The sequence below is a fragment of the Aquarana catesbeiana genome, linkage group LG01 (assembly GCF_042186555.1).
Source record: "Aquarana catesbeiana isolate 2022-GZ linkage group LG01, ASM4218655v1, whole genome shotgun sequence".
NCBI classification, from domain to species: Eukaryota; Metazoa; Chordata; class Amphibia; order Anura; family Ranidae; genus Aquarana; species Aquarana catesbeiana.
The window spans coordinates 833642003-833664779 of record NC_133324.1 but is presented as its reverse complement, the minus strand read 5'-3'; the positions used below and the strand labels follow the sequence as shown (position 1 = coordinate 833664779).

The 22777-nt window shown below is 42.9% G+C and overlaps 1 protein-coding gene across 4 annotated transcripts in view; it reads left to right on the top strand.

Annotated features, from left to right (window-relative positions):
- Positions 1 to 15123: 15123 nt before the first annotated feature.
- SLC30A9 (solute carrier family 30 member 9) overlaps positions 15124 to 22777 on the top strand; it is a 137327-nt gene continuing 129673 nt past the window's right edge. The window contains exons 1-2 of one of the 4 annotated variants that reach the window (XM_073608511.1): positions 15124 to 15463; positions 22078 to 22239. In XM_073608511.1, coding sequence (XP_073464612.1) covers positions 15364 to 15463; positions 22078 to 22239 — 262 coding nt within the window. In that variant the 5' untranslated portion in view covers positions 15124 to 15363. Of the gene's footprint in view, positions 15464 to 22077; positions 22249 to 22777 lie in introns of all 4 variants that reach the window. The other 3 variants (XM_073608513.1, XM_073608510.1, XM_073608512.1) reach the window with 3 other exon arrangements.

The window sequence follows — 22777 nt, the reverse complement described above, 5'->3', positions numbered from 1 at the left end:
TGTCTTTGGGAAATAGACGTATGAGTGCTACCAGCATTGCTGCAGAGGTTGAAGGGGTGGGGGGGTCAGCCTGTCAGTGCTCAGACCATACTCCGCACACTGCATCAAATTGGTCTACATGGCTATTGTCCCAGAAGGAAGCCTCTTCTAAAGATGATACACAAGAAAGCCTGCAAACAGTTTGATGAAGACAAGCAGACTAAGGACATGGATTACTGGAACCATGTCCTGTGATCTGATGAGACCAAGACAAACTTATTTGGTTCAGATGGTGTCAAGCATGTGTGGCGGCAAACAGGTGAGGAGTACAAAGAGAAGTGTGTCTTGCCGACAGTCAAGCATGGTGGGGGGAGTGTCATGGTCTGGGGCTGCATGAATGCTGCCAACACTGGGGAGCTACAGTTCATTGAGAGAACCATGAATGCCAACATGTACTGTGACATACTGAATCAGAGCATGATCCCCTCCTTTCGGAGACTGGGCCGCAGGGCAGTATTCCAACATGATAATGACCCCAAACACACCTCCAAGATGATCACTGCCTTGCTAAAGAAGTTGAGGGGAATGGTGATGGACAGGCCAAGCATTTCTCCAGACCTAAACCCTATTGAGCATCTGTGGGGCATCCTCAAATGTAAGGTGGAGGAGCGCAAGGTCTCTAACATCCACCAGCTCTGTGATGTCATCATGGAGGAGTGGAAGAGGATTCCAGTGGCAACCTGTGAAGCTCTGGTGAACTCCATGCCCAAGAGGGTTAAGGCAGTGCTGGAAAAAAATTGGTGGCGACACAAAATATTGACACTTTGGACCCAATTTGGACATTTTCACTTAGGGGTGTACTCACTTTTGTTGCCAGCGGTTTAGACATTATAGGCTGTGTACTGAGTTATTTTAAGGGGACAGAAAATTTACACTGTTATATAAGTTGTACACTCACTACTTTACATTGTAGCAAAGTGTAATTTCTTCAGTGTTGTCACATGAAAAGATATAATAAAATATTTACAAAAATGTGAGGGGTGTACTCACTTTTGTGAGATACTGTATGTCTTATACCAAATTTGCTAGGTGCACCATACACAGATGTACTGCAGGGCTAAGTTCCTGTATGAGCCCTATAGCACATTTACACATGCAATATTCGTATTCAGCCATATGTGCACAATCAGCGTTAGCAATGCACAGTAAAATTATGCCACCTGTGCATAAAGGAATTATAAAAAAAATTGATGCCACCTGTGAACTATCTTTCCCTGTCTTTAGCCATGCACAGGAAATCACATATGCATGTGCAGAGGTGGCAATGGATTGTTCCAGGACCCCAACTCAGATAAAGCCTATGAAAACATTCTATGCTGTACCACTAGGATGATTTTAAAATATATTATGTTGATATGAAAATACAAATTTGCAATAAAGTTATATTATTGCATTGTTTGGTTGTCATTATTTATAGTTTCTGTTATTTGTCAAAGATATAAATAATTAAAGAAAAAAAAAACGTTTTTTACAAAATAGCTTTTGCTTTTGCTATACAAAATTACTTTTGTATCCTGTTGCTGCTGGCTATTTTTATTGTCTTGAGAACATTTTGTTTATAAATGATCGCTCTTTTATGCATCAATGTTCGTTAACACAAACATTTTACTTCTAGGTTACAGTTTTCTTACATATGCACTGTACAGACAGTACGATTTTTAATGCCTGGGAAACACATTAACCTTTCAACTTTCTGTTCATTCGGCAGAATTTTTCCAATGTTTTCTTTAAATTTTTTAGCTCTCAAAATTCTCAATTTTCTATTTATTCCCATTAACTACATAAAAAAGGAAGAAATAGACCAAATGTACTATTTTTTAGCGATTTTTCATCTAATGTATGGGGGCCATTACTGGCCAGATCACAAGGTAAAAATAAAGGAAAATGGCCTAAAATATAAAAATTAATGCAACAGCTAAATCCAAGAATAGGTAAAAGGCAAAATAATATTTTTTTTCACTGGGTGATCTTTACTGTGCTGACAGAACCAGAGTAAGCTACAATTAAAGGAAATTTAGGAAAAAATCTTATTGTATGAACAGCAGAAAATTGGTGGCATAATCTAAATATACCACAGTTTTCCATTACTTAAATCTTCCAGCTTTTCCATAAAGACTGCATGGAAACTGCAAGTAGATATTAAAGCGAAGTTCCAGCTGCAAAAATATATTTTTTTTAAAGTCGGCAGCTACAAACACTGCAGCTGCTGACTTTTAATAAGGACACTTACCTGTCCAGGGAGCCTGTGATGTCGGCCCCCTGAGGCCGATCCGTCCATCAGATCGGGTACAAGCGCCTCCATACCAACTAAGGGAAACCGGCAGTGGAGCCTTCATGCTTCACTGCCGGTTTCCTTCTGTGCATGCGCGGGTCGCGCAGGGCTTCCTGAATGGCCTGATCATCTTTTAAGACACACTAAGTTCCCAGAAGGCAGCGGGGGAGAAGAGGACGTGACGCGCTGGGCCACAACGATGCTGCGGCGGAAGTTACATAGTTACATAGTAGGTGAGGTTGAAAAAAGACACAAGTCCATCAAGTCCAACCTGTGTGTGATTATATGTCAGTATTACATTGTATATCCCTGTATGTTGTGGTCATTCAGGTGCTTATCTAATTTTAATGAGTGGCCATGTGGTACAAGGTACTTCATAAAAGGTAAGTAATGAAAAAAAAATTAAAAATCCAAAATCGAGTGGTGGAGGGGTTGTCATTCCTTTAAGATAAAGTTGTAAAAGTGGGTGGAACTCCATTTTAAGACAACCATTCTTTAGCACGTAAATCTTTATCAATAACCGATGACTTTAGATGTGGCAGTTTATCCAGTAGAACTCCTATTAGCTAGGGCCTAATTTAAAGGAGATTTCTTAGCTGGCTATAATAAACTAAAACAGAAGCATGAGTTTACAGTGCAAAATTGTTGTCCTTGATACAGCTGACAGGAGAGGCAGGGGTTTGGAAGACCTTGAAAGCTCATTAGTGCTGTTCATGCAAGGTGAAGAGAACACACTTATGCCGCGTACACACGATCGGACATTCCGACAACAAAACCGTGGATTTTTTTCCTTCGGATGTTGGCACAAACTTGTCTTGCATACACACGGTCACACAAATGTTGTCTGAAATTCCGAACGTCAAGAACGCGGTGACGTACAACACGTACCACAGGACTAGAAAATAGAAGTTCAATAGCCAGTGCGGCTCTTCTGCTTGATTCTGAGCATGCGTGGAATTTTGTGCATCAGAATTGTGTACACACGATCGGATTTTCCAACAACGGTTTTTGTTGTTGGAAAATTTGAGATCCAGCTCTCAAATTTTTATTGTCGGAAATTCCGACAGAAAATGTCCAATGGAGCCTACACACGGTCGGAATTTCCGACAACAAGCTCACATCGAACATTTGTTGTTGGAAATTCCGATCGTCTGTACGCGGCATTATAATAACACCCAGCATAACTAAAGTACTAAGTACTATTGGTGGTGTCCCAATGGTAACCTGGGGATAGCTTGTACCAGAGAGGGTAAGAGTGTAATGCCCTGTACACACGATCGAATATGGATCGGACATTTCGACAACAAAATCCATGGATCTGACGGATGTTGGCTCAAACTTGCCTTGCATACACACGGTCGCACAAAGTTGTCGGAAAATCCGACTGTTCTGAACGTGGTGACGTAAAACACGTACGTCGGGACTATAAACGGGGCAGTAGCCAATAGCTTCCGTCTCTTAATTTATTCTGAGCATGCGTGGCACTTTGTGCGTCGGATTTGTGTACACACATTCGGAATTTAATCGATCGGATTTCGTTGTCGGAAAATGTTATATCCTGCTCTCAAACTTTGTGTGTCGGAAATTCCGGCGGAAAAAGTCAGATGGAGCCCACACACGATTGGAATTTCCGACAACACAATCCGATCGCACTTTTTCCGTCGGAAAATCCGACCGTGTGTACAGGGCATGAGAGCGTATACCCCTAACCACCCTTAGCCCCATAGCCTAAATGATTGCCCAGGAAGCCTTACTCTACCGACAATTGTTTTAGCCCTGGCTATAGCCAGCTTGCTTGAAACATCTGTAGGAATACTTTGTACTGAGGTCATGTCTATGCTATCAGCTGAGTGGTATTGGTTACACCCCCACCACTGCACCTACAATTTCAATAGCAAGGCTATATTAATGATAAAGATGACACAACTATATATATATAATAATATATAATCATTGTGCCTGAATCACAGAGCTCTTTCTCATCTGATTGCTGTTTTATTTTAATGAATGAATTGTATAGCGCTACCTATGTGAACTGAATTGCCTCAGGGCGCTTTTGCCGCTGGTGTCCATCTGCGGTATAGCGCGGTCCTTTGCCCCATGGGATCCCGACACACTTACAAACACATACACATACAACATACACATATTTGGCCAATTTTTTCGACAGGATCTAATTAAGCTACCAGCATGTCTTTGGAGTGTGGGAGGAAACCCACGCAGGCACAGGGAGAACATGCAAACTCCAGGCAGATGGTGTCGTGGTTGGTATTTGAAACAGCGACCCTATTGCTGCTAGGTGAGAGTGCTAACCACTACACCACTGTGCTTACACTATGGGGTACTTATGTACACTCGGTCATGATATTCTAATGGAATAATTCATTAAAACTTGCTTTAACTCTCGTGGACCTGTCCCTTTGTCACTAAATTCTGATCTAAGGCTGGGTTCACACTACAGCACAGAGCAGCTCACAGCAGGGGGTCTGGTGCATCTCCATTCACCAGTTCAGGTTCAAGTTCAGCCTGAATTTTGGGCTGAATTCGGACCTGAAACGGACCAAAAGACTCACGCAATTCACACCGGAGCCGCTTCAGAGATGTGTGAACCGGCACCATAGAGAGCCAGTCACAATTTCCTGTTATGCGAATTGGATGCGGGGAAATCCACATCCAATTCGCAATAGTGTGAACCCAGCCTAAAGTTATTAAGCTCATACATACCCTATTCCATGCGAGGATACGGCATGATGCACGGATAGCTCTCTTGCTTGATCAGATAGATGGCTTAAAAGCAGGTGCAGTTAGCTAGTTTGCCAGTAGGTGGCTCTGTCCCAAAATAGAGTGGTAATAGGGAATTACACTCACAGGCCACTTTATTAGGTACACCTTGCTAGTACCGGGTTGGACCCCCTTTTACCTTCAGGACTGCCCTTATTCTTCGTGGTACAGATTCAACAAGATGTTGGAAATATTCCTCAGAGATTTTTGTCTATTGTGACATGATAGCATCATGCAGTTGCTGCAGATTTGTCAGCTGCATATTCATGATGCGAATCTCCCATTCCACCACATCCCAAAAGTACTCTATTGGATGAGATCTGCTGACTGTGGTGGCCATTGGAGTACAGTGTTATGTTCAAGAAACCAGTGGTGAGATGATTTGAGCTTTGTGACATGGTGCCTTATCCGGCTGGAAGTAGCCATCAGAAGATGAGTCATAAAGGGATAGAGATGTCAGCAACAATACTCAGGTAGGCCGTTCATTTAAACAATGCTCAGTTGGTACAAAGGAGCCCAAAGTGTCCCCCACACCATTACATCACCACTACCAGCCTAAACCATTGATACAAGGCAGGATGGATCCATACCATGCCTCCCAACTTTTTGAGATGGGAATGAGGGACACCTATCAGCAAAAGTATGCAGGCATAGGACACACCCCTTGCCACGCCCCCTTAAAGGAGAATTTTACAAAAAAACAAAGATTGGTTAAACACATAAGTGTTCTTTTTTTTACCACTACTTTTCCTTTATATTGGCTTTTGGAATTTACAAAAGCAGCAATTTAGAAATCAGATGAAAGGTTTAGCACTGGGAAACACTTTTTGATAGATAAAAAGTGCATTTTATATACATCTATATAGATCAGACCAAAATGAGGTACAAATGAGGAGGAATGAGGGACAGAGGGACATTGCTCCAAATCAGGGACAGTCCCTCGAAATCAGGGACAGTTGGGAGCTATGCCATACTTTCATGTTGTTTTGCCAAATTCTGACCTTACTATCTGAATGTGGCAGCTGAAATCGAGACTCATCAGACCAGGCAAGGTTTTTCCAATCTTCTATTGTCCAATTTTGGTGAACTTGTGTGAATTGTGGCCTCAGTTTCCTGTTCTTAGCTGACAAGAGTGGCATCCGGTGTGGTCTTTAGCTGCTGTAGCCCATCTGCTTCAAAATTCAATGTGTTGGGTGTTCAGAGATGGCATACCTTGGTTGTAACGAGTGGTTATTCATTACTGTTTCTTTCTATCATCCCAAACCTGTCTGATGGCTGTTAATGAAAATCTCAGTAGATCAACAGTTTTTGAAATACTCGGACCAGCCTGACACCAACAACCATGTCATGTTCAAAGTTACTTAAATCCCATTTCTTCCCCATTCTGATGAACTTCAGCAAGTCGCCTTCACCACTTCTAGATGCCTAAATTCATTCAGTTGCTGCCATGTGATTGGCTGATTAGCAATTTGTGTTTCCAAGCACTTGAACAGGTGTAACTAATAAAGTTGCCGATGAGTGTATGCAAGTAGATGTTAGGTCTCCTTTCTGTAGCCTTCCTGTAGTGATGTAATTAGTGGAGTCATTGTCCATATACATTTCAGGAGGGGAGGAGCCTAGAGAGATGAGGCATGGGAGCCAAACACCTCACAGCCATGCAGATGTAGTCAACTACTGCAAAAGGCCCCAGGTGAGAAAGTCCAATACCCAGAGAAGCCAGCTATAGTCGCGTTTTCTCATGAAACATGGTCCAAGTGGATGGGGGACATGGTCTACCTGGACTGGGAGCCGTGGAGTCACTAGGGTTGGTGTCACATGGTGTGGTAAAACAAGGTGTCACCCCCCCCCCCCCCACAATAATTTTTTTCCCATATAACAGTGGACAGGCTAGCGAATCGGGCCCTCTCTTGTCCACCCTAGTTTCAGGGTGGCAGAGCACCCCACCCCAAACCAGCCCCAGTAAATGATGCCATTGGTGCTGGCGTGCCGATCTGTGCACTGTCATGGATGGTGGTGACACCATCCGATATCACTTTCTACTTGATGGTGTCACCCCTATGGCGGGTGTCACCTTGGACTTCAGAGTTCAGAGGTGCAGCTGCAGTAGTCCTGTCTCTGGAACGACATGAGGGCAAAGCAAAGCTCAATGGGCAAGTCAGAGCCCTCTGAGTGAGTACGAATGACCCTGGGACTGATATCTGGGAGCGTACCCAGATGGGTAGAGCATGGAATGGTACTTAGAAGGAAGTATACTACAGAAAGCACCTTGTTAATGTCAGCTGGCAAAGCAGGATGCCTCACCTTGTAAATCTTGGTTTGAATATAGCAGAATGGTACAGAATCTAGGATATAGGGAGATGGGTCCCAACACTGTGGTGATCCCAAGGAGAGATGAGAGAAGAATAAAAGTGTAGCATCCCCTAGCTGTGTTGCTAGAGTGCTAGGATTTTTGCTTGTTAGTGTAGGTAAATTTAGGCTTGATCGGCAGCCAAGCCTGTGTGTTGTTCTGGGTCAGAGTTTGAGTCACTCAGGGAGGGCTAGATGACTCACAGGCAGCATCTCTGAGACATCTCCCTACTTCTGGAACTTACTGGAAACTTCCAGAAGAATGAGCAGAGCGGCCTGGAGTATTCTGAGGGCCCTAACCGATACCCAACAGATGGGTTGGCAGGGGGCAGGCCTCCTCAAATACTCTGAGTCAGCCCAGCTGGGGCAGTGGAGTTCAGTTGGATGCTGGGGTTGGAGTGTTAGGCGGTCTGTGGCCCTTGAAGGTGCCCCCTAGTTTGTGGGGGTGACCTCAGACCTGGGCTAGGGTGCAGAAGGGACGCTCTTCACCACACACAGAGGTGTCCTGACCAAAGGCACGGGAGCAAGTGGAGGACAGCAGGAGAACACTGCCAGAGAAAATTTCCAGGGAGGAAGACAGCCAGGAGGGCTGGTGAGTGATAGAGCTGGAGAGGTCTGAGAGGCATGCCTGAAAGGACTGGGAGAGAGCAGTCTGGAATGGATGCAGAGTCAGTCTGGGAAGACTGTGGAGTCTTATCCAGGAGGGTTAGAGAAAGGGGTAGCTGCAGCCAGGTGAGCTGGCAGTGGCTGAAGAGTGGTGCTTGGATCAGTAGCCACAGGAGGAGAACAGCTGAGCACTAGGACTGTGCTACAAAAACAAGGGGCCAGTGGTCCCTGCCTGTAAAGGGCATTTGCTACTGGTCTGACTGAGCTTTTTTCAGACCATCCAAACAGTGTCAGCTGGTCCTGGGAGTTGTAGTTCCACAGCAAGATTTGTGCTGGAGGTAGAGTAGAAGTGTGTACAGTGTCTAGAAAAAGTATTCCCCTTGAAAATTTCCACATTTTGTCACGTGACAACCAAAAATGTAAATGTCATTTATTAGGATTTTATGTGATAGACCAACACAAAGTGGCATATAATTGTGAAGTGGAAGGAAAATGATTAATGGTTTTCAAAATTTTTTACAAATAAATATGTGATAAGTGTGGCGTGCATTTGTATTCAGCCCCCCTGAGTCAATACTTTGTAGAACCACCTTTTGCTACAATTACAGCTGCAAATCTTTTTGAGGATGTCTCTACCAGCTTTGCACATCTAGAGAGGGACATTTTTGCCCATTTTTCTTTACAAAATAGCTCAAGCTCTGTCAGATTGAATGGAGAACATCTGTGAACAGCAATTTTCAAGTCTTGCCACAGATTCTCATTTGGATTTAGGTCTGGACTTTGACTGGGATATTCTAACACATGAATATGCTTTGATCTAAACCATTCCATTGTAGCTTTGGCTGTAAGTTTAGGGTCGTTGTCCTGATGGAAGGTGAACCACTGCCCCAGTCTCAAATCTTTTGCAGACTTTAACAGGTTTTCTTCAAAGATTGCCCTGTATTAGGCTCCATCCATCTTTTCATCAACTCTGACCAGCTTCCCTTTCCCCGCTGAAAAAAAGCATCCCCGCAATATGATGCTGCCACCACCATGTTTCACAGTGGGGATGGTGTGTTCAGGGTGACGTGCAGTGTTACTTTTCCGCCACACATAGTGTTTTGCTTTTAGGCCTAAAAGTAAAATTGTGGTCTCATCTGACCAGAGCACCTTCTTCCACGTGTTTGCTGTGTCCCCCACATGGCTCCTGGCAAACTGCAAACGGGACTTCTTATGGCTTTCTTTCAACAATGGCTTTCTTCTTGCCACTCTTCCATAAAGGCCAGATTTGTGGAGTGCACGACTAATGTCACGTACACACATTTCCTGTCGGATTTTCCAACGGGAAATGTTGGATGTGAGCTTGTTGGCTGAAAGTCAGACCGTGTGTATGCTCCATCGGACATTTGTTGTCGGACTTTCTGCCAACAAATGTTGGCTAGCAGGTTCTCAAATTTTCTGCCAACAAAACTTTGTTGTCGGACTTTCCGCATGCTCGGAATCAAGTATGAGCCGGAAGCGCTTGGTCTTGTAAAACTAGCGTTCGTAATGGAGATATCACGTACATCTTGTACTTCACTACTACAACTTCTTAATTGTTGGCCAACATTTGTGTGACCGTGTGTATGCAAGACAAGTTGGAGCCAACATCCTTCAAACAAAAATCCATGGTTGTGTTGTCGGAAAGTCTGATCGTGTGTACAGGGAATTATAGTTGTCCTGTGGACAGATTCTCCCACCTGGGCTGTGGATCTCTGCAGCTCCTCGAGAGTTACCATGGGCCTCTTGGCTGCTTCTCTGATTAATGCTCTCCTTTCCCAGGCTGTCAGTTTAGGTGGACGGCCATGTCTTGGTAGGTTTGCAGGTGTACCATACTCTTTCCATTTTCGGATGATGAATTGAACAGTGCTCTGTGAGATGTTCAAAGCTTGAAATAACCTAACCCTGCTTTAAATTTCTCCACAACTTTATCCCTGACCTATCTGATGTGTTCCTTGGCCTTCATGATGCTGTTTGTTCACTAAGGTTATCTAACAAACTTCTGAGGGCTTTACAGAATAGCTGTATTTATACTGAGATTAAATTACACACAGGTTGACTCTATTTACCGGGGGGGAGGGGCTGAATACAAATGCACGCTTTTCACATATTTATTTGTGAACAAATTGAAAACCATTTATCATTTTCCTTCCACTTCACAATTATGTGCCACTTTGTGTTGGTCTATCACATAAAATCCCAATAAAATACGTTTAAGTTTTTTGGTTGTAACATGACAAAATGTGGGTATGAATACTTTTTCAAGGCACTGTATATGGACTGTATATTGTTATGTCCCTGAAGAGTCCTACTGCTTTGATCAAATGAGCATCCCGTAATATCCCAATCCCAGTTTATTCCCCTCAATAAAATAATAAAACAAAGCACTGGACTGTTCTTCTGTCTCAAGTGTGCTGTAAAGATGCCGTGTGCCTGGCTGTGCAGGGTGGGGGAACCCTTTCTGCTTGCAGCTCCTTAGGGGGTGCGCTACAAAAGGCAGATGGCTTATTACTTATGTGCTGGTGTTCCCTGCCTTAGTGACTACTACAGAAGGTTTGCTCTTATGAATGGCAAGGTGTGCTGAAGAGCTCTGTTAGTATGTCAATGTGATGTTACATGTCACCACTACCTGCAACAGTGCAGAAACTATAACTTTTGTGTGGACATTCCTTTCTTGAAAATATAAAGGCTAATAGCCGGGGGATGTCTTGGGTAGGCCTCTGGCAAGTAGATGGGCGCAAGATGGCGAAGGCTACTAAATACCAGCAGTGTGTTGTTGTCTTATCCAAGAAGAATCAGGGTGGGAGCTTGGGTCATTTGGCACCAGCAGTAGGCCAATTAAAAGCCCCTTTACAGGCTTATTTATACACCAGCACAAATTGACCACGTTTATATTCCTGGCAGCCAAAAAACTATAGCTCCTGCTTGGAAGACAATCCTTCACTTCCATGAGGTCAAAACCTGTTTACATGGTTTCGTGATCAATGAGAAGCTATCAATCATTTTATCAGACACCAGTGACAAATTTCTTAAAAATTGGTCACCTTGGGCTAATTGTTATCTCACCCCTGTGGACCCAGACACTCTCACAGTGTGATAGCCACTCATAGGTCTTCCTAGGACCTAGAATTGTGAACTAGACCACCATGTGACCTTCTTAACCCCCCTTCCCATTTCTTCTTCTATTATTTGACCCCCATCACCTTCCCTATCCTCCTCTTCCCAGTCCCTCTATCCAAGCTTTTCTCTGCCTCTCTTTCCTTGACACTTATTAGCCTCTTGATTTACATTTACCCTACCTAAAGCCACGATATACTTACTTCACCTTACCTTTAGAGTGGATTGCTGCCCCTGTCACTATATGATCAACGCTAGACTGTTCATTGGCTACAGTCCCACGTCCCAAACTTAAAAGCAATTTTGTAGGCTCACATCACCCATGTTTGAGCTGAGTCTCAATTGTTATGCTTTCACATTTAGATTATGTAATTTTGGTAATGTGATTTATGCATATTTGGGGGGGTCGGGGGGCTGGGTGGTGAGGGGCTTACATCTTTTGGCTTGAATTTCATCTGGGACAATAGTTTGGGTTTTATGTATATTTTATTATAAAACCTATTACCTCCTTTATAAATGTTTAAATTGTGATGTACAGAAAGTGATAGCTTTTTTCCTACTACTGTACCAATAAATTGTAATTATGGGGAAAACCACTTGGTGGTGCACTCCTACACTTCAATGGACCACTATACCAAAAAATATTATGTACACCCATCATACAGAAAAAAGAGAAGTTCTACTCTACATAGGGAATGAACACTACAACCAGCATACAGAAAATGTGAAATTGTACTTGTCACCTTTACATAAAAAGAACAAAAACAGAGAATTCTATATAGTATGAATCACTAAAGAAGTAGTGGTTTGCCATGCCCATTTGTAGATGTCAACATTTACTTTTTTTGTTTCATTATTTTTTATTGAAAGAATTGTATATAGTGACAAGCAATACAGCAAGCGTTAAACAAATGTTAACAAGTGTTAAACTTTGGTACCCGGGAGGGTAACTGATCACAGATTGTCCAGGAAATAAAGGTCGGGATTGTGATACCCAAATATACAGCATGCAGAATGCAGAATATATACATCATGTACACATGCATATGTCATTGTGTGGCTAATCATCAGAATTTACTTTTAACTTGGCTGCCCTGAAAACAAAAAACAAATCATCTGTCATTTTTGCAGGAAAGGGGTGAGGTTAGTCTCTGATGAATGAAAGAAATCATAGAAAATGTGTACATCATGCAGGGAGACCAGTGAGAGCAATGGAAGGTGACGCCACCATTTTAAGGTAAATTTGCCAAAGGGGACCCGGGTGGCAATAAAAAACTGACAGAGGTTCTAATCCATCTCTACACTATCCACACGTTTGACTATGCAACCAATTTAAATTTGGGAAGTTTCTTTCAATTATTTCTGTATCTACTAATACCGTGTTGACCAATGAGAAATGCATCTACAGCTTTATCTTCCAGTAAAGTGTCCCAGAAGAAAGAAGCACTTCTTATTGGACAGGGCTGTCACGTGGTCACTTTGACCAATGAGCTCTTGCCATTGCAAGCATTATGCTGGATCTATACTCCAGGCCTGTGTATTGTGATGTAAAGTGTACAGACTGCTACATCATAGGGCATCGTGGCCACTATGTGCAGCGGGGTCTGGGGGTGGGAGATTGCCAGGATATTTGAAGTTAGCACACCGTTTTATTTTTCGTGAATAACTGAACTTACCTTTTTAGTCAAAAGTTTGGCCATAAACTATCTCTGTACAGTGAAAAACAGTTTTCCTTCTTCATTATTTTTTTTTCAGTCTGTTGTGTTTTTTTTTTTTTTTTAATCAAAACTTTTTTTTATTGACAAGAAAGAAAATAAAGTGCTTGTACAATATAGATTTGGAAAGCATAGATGTCAACCATCAACATTTGCATTGAATATAAAATATAGGACCAGGTACAAAGCATCACATCATATATAAGGCATATCCAAAAACTTTTTTCCTTCATTCTTTTACTGTGCAAAATGTACAGAGATAGTTTATTGCCATACATTAGATTTAGGCAGAAGCAAGGCCACACCACTGTTTTGTAACTGGGCCTTTTAGAGATCTATTTATAAATGTTTTCACCCAAGATCCACACGTTTTGCTATTGAATCTTATGTGAATTCTGAGTGAAAACAATGATAAATAGACCCACTAGTGTACAATTTAGTAAACCCAGTAGATGTCAGTCCAACCAGGCAGCTCTGTGTGTAATACATTAGCAAGGTCCCCCCTTCCAGAAGTGTATAAAACCCAAGGAAGGGATCTAAGTTATCCTGAAAGCCCTGACAGTACGCATATATGCAGCCTCTTGGCGGGTGGGCCATAACGCCGAGCGGCCACATAAATGTGGTCCTGTGTAAACTACTTACTGTGCTGAGAGCGCACTCCATGCACGCTGCCAGCATGGTAGCTGGCAGGGATCGCTAAGCTCCCGATGCATATTTGTGACAAAAAAATCTGACAGGGGTTATAACTCTCCATTGCTCTATCCAAAATGAAAAGTGCCTTTAGTTCTACTTTAACGTATAACTTAAGTCAAAACTTTTTTTTTCGTTTTGGATAGAGTGGAGAGGAATTAGAATGCTTGTAATTTTTTACTATTATCATTGAAAGTGAAAATAAAGGAAAATCCCACATTTTGGGTTGTCCCCAGAAAAGTAATAGAGTTGAAATCTTCCAATGGAGACACTAGTTCTGGTGACCTGGGGGTCCCCAAGGAATTTCCTTAATTTGCATGGATTTCTTCTCACTTCCTTTTTGGCTATGGGACAGGAAGTGAAGTGAAATCTCTGCAATGGGCCACAGATGGCAAAAAAACAAAAATCAGAGAAGTTTTAATCCTCCCTTGCTTTATCCAAAATGGACAAAAAAGTTTTGCATATAGTTCTACTTTAATCCTTGCATTGTGGGTGCAGATCCATTGCCAGAAAGGATGTTAAAGTTTTCCAGAGTTGGGCTTTTAATTCCAAACTTTATGCATTACGCGACAACACTCTACTAAGTGCTGACTAATCACATGACTTCCTGAATGAATACAGTACATCTATATTGCATACCTCCCAACTTTCTGAGATGGGAATGAGGGACACCTATCAGCAAAAGTATGCAGGCATAGGACACACCCCTTGCCACACCCCCTTAAAGGATAATTGTACAAAAAAAACCAAGATGGGTTAAATCCACAAGTGCTTTTTTTACAACTACTATTCCTTTATATTGGAATTTGCAAATGCGGCAATTTAGAAATCAGATGAAAGGTTTAGCACTGGAAAACACTTTTTGATAGATAAAAAGTGCATTTTATATACAACTATATAGATCAGAACAAGATGAGGGACAAATGAGGAGGAAAGAGGGACATTGCTCCAAATCAGGGACAGTCCCTCGAAATCAGGGACAGTTGGGAGCTATGATATTGTAGAGACACACAATACATCTACATACCTCCCAACATTTTGAGATGGAAATGAGGGACACCAACTAGCAAATGTATGTAGGCATAGGACACGCCTCCTGCTACACCCCCTTAAAGGAGAATTAACCCAAAAAAAGGTTAATTAAATCCACAAGTACTTTTTTTACCACTACTTTTCCTTTATATTGGCTTTTAAAATGTACAAATGCAGCAAGTCAGAATTTGGATGAAAGGTTCAGCACTGGGAATCACTTTTTGAAAGATAACAAGTGCATTTTATATACAACTATATAGATCAGACCAAACTGAGGGACAGAGGGACATTGCTCCAAATCAGAGACAGTCCCTCGAAATCAGTGACAGTTGGGAGGTATGCACCTATATTCAGACAGTCCTCTATGCTTCAGTTGGCTTTGTTAATAAAGCTGGGAAAACCATCTCTGACTGCTGAACAACTTCCTGACTATCTGATTGGTGGACGAGTGCAGCGGAATATCACATGTCCAGCACGTCCACAAACACTGACGCCTCCTTCTACAAGAGATAGGATAACACTTGTATAGGGGTAAAGTCCGTACGGCTCCGCCATTAGATTGTAAAGGGCGGAGTCATTTTTTTGAAGACCAATGGTATTGAAAGCCGCGGCTACTCTTTGGGAAGATGTCTGCAGCACTGGAGACAAAGCTGTAAAGTGTGTGTGTCCTCTAGTGTGTGGGGCTGCTGACAGGTACACAGACATCCGTATGAGCGGACTTATCATCCCGGAGAGATAAGCGGAGAGATGGCGGGGGTGTCTGCCCAGAGCCGGGGCTGGTCCTCACTCTGCAGGCTCTACCTCCGGCTTCATACGGTCAGAGGGAGCCCCGGGACTGTCTGCCATGGTGAGTAGGTGATTGGTGGAGGAGGGAGAGGCCATACAACGTCTATCATTACTCCCAGGCTACTGATATCACTAACTTCATTCCAGCCAGCGGATCTACAAGACTGCTTCATAGCCAACCCAGTGTTCTGTATTATTTAACCACTTCAATACCGGGCACCTTCACCCCCTTCCTGCCCAGGCCAACTTTCACCGCTGTCACACTTTGAATGACAATTGCACGGTCATGTAACACTGTACTCACACTAAAGTTTTATCAGGGATAAGACAGACAGAGCTTTGTTTTGGTGGTATTTATTCACCACGGAGGTTTTTATTTTTTGCTAAATAAACGAAAAAAAAAAAGGCTGAAAGTATTGAAAAGTAACCCATAAAATTAGTAATTTTTCTCCTGCACTGATGGGAAGGCACTGCTGGGTGGCGCTGACAAAGAGATACTGTTGGGCGACGCTGACGAGGAGGCACTGCTGGGCATTGATAGGCGGTGCTTACGGGAAGGCACTGATGGGCATTGATAGGCGGCACTTACAAGAAGGCGCTGACGAGGAGGCACTGCTGATGGGGCTGCACTGATTTTCAAGACACTGATGGTCAGTGCCCTGATTATCAGTATAGATGTCCTCTGTCACACTTGCCAGTTACCGACTCTCTCCTCAAGCTGTGACAGCGCATGAAGAAAAGAATGCCAATAACCGGCAAGTGTGGTTTCATTGTGATCAGCTGTGATTGGGCTGTTACCCCCGACCTGTGATCAGCTGTGTCCCAAGGACACAGCAATCACAGTGCACGCCTGTCATGGTTCTGGGTGGATGTCAATGGACGACCGTGCTGTAGCCATCTTTTCGCTATAGTACAGTTGGGAAGAGGTTAAAGTGGAGTTCCACCCAAAAATGGAACTTCCGCTTTTTGGATTCCTCCCCCCCCTCCGGTGTCACATTTGGCACCTTTCAGGGGGGAGGAGGGAGCAGATACCTGTCTAATACAGGTATTTGCTCCCACTTCCTGGAATAGATCACCGTGGCGCTTGCGGTGACCTACGCCACTTCCGACGCCTACACTCTCCTCCACCGCTGTATTCTGTGAGACACAGAACACAGCAGGGCCCTGAGAGGACGCACAGCACGACTCGCGCATGCGCAGTAGGGAACCAGGAATTGAAGCCGCACGGTTTCACTTCCTTATTCCCTTGCAGAGGATGACGGCGGCAGCAGCAGCCGACGGACGGATCGGCTTCGGCTGCCGACTTCGCACGCAGGCACAGGGAGAACATGCAAACTCCAGGCAGGTAGTGTCGTGGTTGGGATTCGAACCAGCGACCCTTCTTACTGCTAGGTGAGAGTGCTACCCACTACACCACTGTGCCGCCCACTTTACTATGTGATTGCTCTGTCCAATCACAGCGAATCACAAAATGTAAACAGTAGCCAGTACCTTGCTGTTACCAGTTCTCCATCCTCACACACAGACTGCGTGAGAGGAAGGTCTGTACCGGGATCTGTGAGTTTAGCAATTTTACTGTGAAATCACACACACACACCTGTCAGTGCCCTGATTGCACCAAGTATACCAGTCACACTAGTGCAGCCGCCATCAGTGCCCCGATCAGTTAGTCTACCTGTTGCACCAAAATGTGATGGGTAATCCAGAAATTGGATCTGTAATTTTATTCCCCTTGAACAATTAACGGTGCTTCTTGGATGTTGAGCCTCTGTGTAGCCAGGCTGTGTAAAAGTCTCACATGTGGTATCGCTGTACTCAGGAGGAGTAGCAGAATGTATTTTGGGGTGAAATTTTTGCTATGTATATGCTATGTGTTAGAAATATCCTATAAATTGACAACTTTGTGAAAAAAAAAAAAAAAAAAATTCTGCACAGAATGCGCCTTTCCCACACTGCATTTTAAGCTGAACTCTGGGAATTCAGGAACTTTGTAAAAAGGGCTGGTTTTCTAAAGGTTAAGTCCAATGAGACAAGGTGCATGCCACTCCATGGACTTCTCCCTTTATTTTACAATTCACATTTTTACTGAACATCGGGAGTACAGCTATCGCTATACTTCCTGCGCTCTGATGCTGAACTTTCTTGTCACTTGCATGCAGTCATTGTGCTTGCCACACTCCTCCGCTTCCTCCCCAATCGCAGATCGCTTTCTGTAATATGAACCCATTCACCACATACAAAGCTGCCTGTGAATGAACAGTGGAGGAAAGGGGTGAGAAGACATCGCCTCTCCTGCTCTGGTGTGTAGCAATAGTAGTAAATAACAAAGATAAGTCCAAGAGGTGGCATGCGTTTTGGATTTATCTCATAGTAATCCTGCACATTTTAATGGTGGCTGAATTCTTGCAGTTCAGCTTAAACTGATTGTAAAGCTTCGCTTTTTTTGTTTAATAACAAATATGCCATACTTACCTCCACTATGCAGTTCATTTTGGCCCCAATCCTCGACTTCTGGGGTCCCCCGTCGGCGCTGGTATAACGTATAACCTCTCTCCTGGGGGGTTACCTGGCGGGCGCACTCTTGAGTCCAGCATTTGCGTCCATAGATGCAGAATGCCGGACTTGTCCCCACCCCCTAGCACCCATGTCATTGGATTTGATTGATAGCCGCGGCGCATAGGATGAGGGTTTACAACCCCTTTTTAAGTGTTTCTAAAGGGTCAGTTTTTATTTATTTTTTTTTTTAGATGACAAACGGTATACTTACCTGATATAGTTTTGCACAGAGCGGCCTCGATCCTCTTCTTCCGGGGTTCCCCCGCCGACACTACTGGCTCCCATGCTAAGTCATTGACAGCCAATGATGCTGGTCATGTGATCTTAAGCCGTGCCCCGCCTTCCTTTGCTAAGCGGTTAAAGACAGACCGCTTTAGGCTTCAACGAGGCTTTGGACACGCTTTGTTAAAGCTCTCTGAACGCTAGTCAAAGCTCCTGTCGCTAAATAAAATAATTGCTTACAGTCCTGTTTACACCTGTTTTAGCTTTGCTTCAAAAATTATACCCCATGTAGCTTCAGTGGTGCTTCAAAGCGTCTTCAAAGCCTCCATAGAAGTCTATGGCAAAGCTCGCCCGAAGCACCAAGCAAAAGCAAGGTGTAAACAGGACTGTAAGCTAACCATTTTATTTAGTGACAGGAGCATTGACAGGCCTTCAAAGAGCTTTAACAAAGCATGCCCGAAGCCATGTTTTGAAGCAAGTGTAAACTAGCCATTAAGGCCTGGTTCACATCTATACTTTCATTTATTTATTTTTAGTGCGTTTTTCAGTTTTGCAGAAACGCACTACAGTTAATTTATCATGGTTTCCTAATGGATGTAGTTCAAAATTTGCATTTCATGGAAAGGCCAGGGATTTTTTTTCTGGTTTTTGGTTCCATAGACTTCATTGGATCAAAAATGTGTATTGAAAAACACAAAATGCATCTGATATATACAAACTGCAACCTGCATAGGTGTGAACAAGGCCTTAATAGAAATAAACAGTTTTTGTTAAATTGTGAACCCTAAAAACTCCCACCTCCACCTCTGTGTTTAATACTTTCCCCATGAACTCACCCCTCACTTACTACCTTTTTGTATCGCCTGCCCCTCCCTATTAGATTGTAAGCTCTCAGGAGCAGAGCCCATTGGGTTACTGTACGGTCTTTTATTCTGTAAAGTGCTGTGCAAACTGCTCTGTAATGATGATAATATTTTCTAATTTGAGACAACCAGAATAATTTGTTGTCTGGGATTGCCCTGTTTTAGGAGCATTGGGAGTGGTGCAATTGTTGCATTTCTATGCCTGACCTTTGAAACCTTTCATACCGAGAAGTAGGATGGCAACCCAGCTCCTGATATTTGTGTAACACTTCCATAGGTCAGTCCTTTAGAGAAGTGGTCTGCAAACTGCGGCCCAGGGGCCAGATGTGGCCTTTTGCTTGCTTTTTATCTGGCCCTTGGGGCACTATTTCATTCACTGACACCAGTGAAGGGGCACAGTTCCTCCCAATGATGCCAACAATGGGGATCAATTCCTCCCAATGACGCCAACAATGGGGAGCAATTCCTACCAATGACACCAACAATGGGGTACAATTCTTTCCAATGATGCCAATAAGGGGCACTATTCCTAGCAATGATGAAACACTATTCCTACCAATAACACCAACAATGGGGTCCAATGACACCAATGTGGGGGCACAGTTTACTTCAACTGATGCTGGGACATTTTCTTCTCCAGCCCTCCTAAAGTCTCTGGAGGACAGTAAACTGGCCCCTTGTTTAGAAAGTTTGGAGACCCCTGTTTTAGAGGGACACATATGGCCATTTTTCAGCTTTCTTTGAAGTTGCATTCTAGTTATGTTACCAGTGTAGATGTAAAAAGGCTTTTTATATAATTTTATTTATTTTTTTAATGCTAGATTTACATATTGGCCTTTACCTGCAAAAAACGAACTTGTACTGTCACAGCTGACAAAAAAAAAAAGAAATCCGTTAATCCCAATGTTATGTAGGTGCTAACTGACCATAATAGAAAAAATCCTCTAAATCTTCTTCCCTTTTTTTTTTTTTAATTATAAATGGCAGGAGCTTTTTCTGATCTGATATTGCACTGTGTGCACAGATGATTCCTCTGAAGCTGGCATTTTTCCTGAATTTCTGTGTGGCATAGAGATTTCTGGTCCCTCGTCCTATAGTACAGTCACATGACATGCAGAGTACTGGCTTTTCTAGAATTAACATTGTGTGTTCAGTTAAGGCTTGCATGTGGCACTAGAAAGTGTATATGTGTGTCTCTCTATCTCTCTCTATCCTAATTCTGTGGTACAGCTTTATATCCTATAGTGTTTTCTTTTAATGAATTAATTGTTTCTTTAAAAAACAGCACCACAGGTGTCATTTTATCAATTAATGTATCCGTCAAGGGGTTGAATATAATGCTGAGGACCTGTCGTCATGGTATAATGCATTCCTTCTAGCAGAAGCTGTAGAAAACTAACAGACCTCCTATAAGCTTGTCTTGGCTTCCAGTGCAGGGAGATCTGCCAGTACACAGATTATCTGACCTTTAAAACCAGACACTGGGAATAACTTGTCTGTGCCTAAACCTCTTTAAAGCAGAAGGGTTTTTATTTTATTTTTTTTCTGGGATTTAGGATCAGTAACAACACATACCTCTAATGAAATGTATCCCGCATAATACTGATTGCTTGTTAGTATAGAAATGTTCCCTGCATCGATGACCGGTCCTCTTCTTGGCACTGTAGGAGTTAGTGCTAAGAAGATGCGTCTTTTGTCCCATTCCAGATGCGTTCCATACAGAAAATATGCAACGTGTTTCTACTTTTGTTGACTGCACTGGTGTGAGCTAGGGCCATTGGAATCCATGTTGAACAGTCTGTGCGTTTTTGATGCAGAATACAAATGCACAGAACTGCATCTGGTGTGAACTAGCCCTTAAAGTAGATCTATAGGCAAAACTTTTTCTCTCTTTTTCCATAGCATAAGGGAGGGTTATATCCCATGTCAGGTTTTTTTTTTTTTTTTTTTTCATTTGTGCCCAATTGGGGAGATTTCCCTTCACTTCCTGTCCCACAGCCAAACGGGAAGTGAGAGGAAATCCCTGCAAATTAAAGTGATATTAAAGCTTTGGGATTTATTTACAGTAAAATAACAAACATGTCATACCTGCTTTGTGCAGTGGTTTTGCACAGAGCACCCCCGATCCTCCACTTCTCAGGTCCCCTGCTGAGGCTCCTGCCCCACCTCCTGCTGAGTGCCCCCAGAGCAAGCAGCTTGCTCTGTTCAGAAAAGGCCTTGTATTGGTTTTCAGAATGCAACATGTTCTTTGAGTGGGGGAGAGGTGGATAAATGATAGGATCCCCTCCTCCACTCACAACTGGAGTTGTACTTTACCCATGGCTTCCTGGTGGAGCTGGGCTTTAAGCATGGTTTCCCGGTGGGTCACCTTTCTTGATTTGGTAATATATCTTGCCTGTACCCTTGTAATTGTGTTTTTAGCATTTTCTAAATCCCTTCTGTTTACAAAAATTTTGTTTTTAATTTGAAGTATTGTTTGCTACACATTAAAGTGGTTACCAAAAATTTATTTTAAAAGCAGATGTACTCCGTTGGCCTGTGTGAAGTACCTCCTGGGGGGTACATACCTTCCCGAGTGACAAACTCCGGTATACTAGGCATTTCCCTGTGTGTCACTTTTATTGGAATAAGGAGAGCTCCCAGCAGCCGGGAACCAGCCTTACCACTCTGAGCAGGAGAATGCTGGTTCAGACTTGTGTTATATGAAAGTAGATACTGAAAATTCACTGTGACTGTTGTACAATGGTTTTCCTAAGTGCCCGGGATAGGTCATGCGTGACATTTCAGTGCTCAGAAAATGAACTTTAATCAGGAAGTACCATTATTGATTTCACATGACCATCAATTTATTTCTACTTGGGTAAATTTGTTTTTTTTTTTGTTTTTTTTTTTTGGCACTGACAATGTGTTTTGGAAGCATCATTTAGAAGGCTGCCTTGTTCTTATATGATGCTTCTAAAATATAATACTAAAAGTCCGTACTGTACTGTAAAATGCCTTAGTCTTGATACCAATGCTTTGTTTCTTGTTGCAGGGTGGCAGAACACTCTGAAGAGCAGAGGAGTCCTATGCTTAATGCCATCTAGTCGACTGCCAGTACAAGCACAAATCAGACTTTATACTTCTGATGATCAGAAGGAAACCAACAGACCAACAGAACCCAGTGCCACAAGTTCCACAGATAAATTCACAGCAGGTACACCAGGTAATACCCGTGTGGTTTTTTAAAAAAATTTTTCTACTTTTAACCAACTTCGTGGATAAAATGAAAAATGGACATAAATTATATCAGCTGCATGACAAACAACAAAAGCAGATTGTTCATTCTTTAGGTTGCATTCACACCTTAGCGTTTCCTTTTCAGGCAGAAAGTCGTGCGTTTTTGCCGCGATTTTTACAGTTTTTTGCCACGATTTTGCACAGGTCAAAAGGTCACCAATGTAAAAAGAGAAAAACACCTGTAATCTTCAGGCATTTTGCTTTAGGCTACAAAATGCTCAGATGTCAACAGAGGCCATTTTAAATGAATGGGATTTTGCTTGTTGGGCGTTTTTTCGGGCGTTTTACGAGCTGAAAACACTCAGGTGTGAATGCAGCCTTAGCGATACAACATCAGAGAATAATACTGTGTAAAGTTTGGAGCATCATACATACAAATGGGTTAATGACCAGTGTCACTTTGCTCATTCAGAGCAATGCCTCCTTATTAGCCACTTATGCCATATAAGCCACTG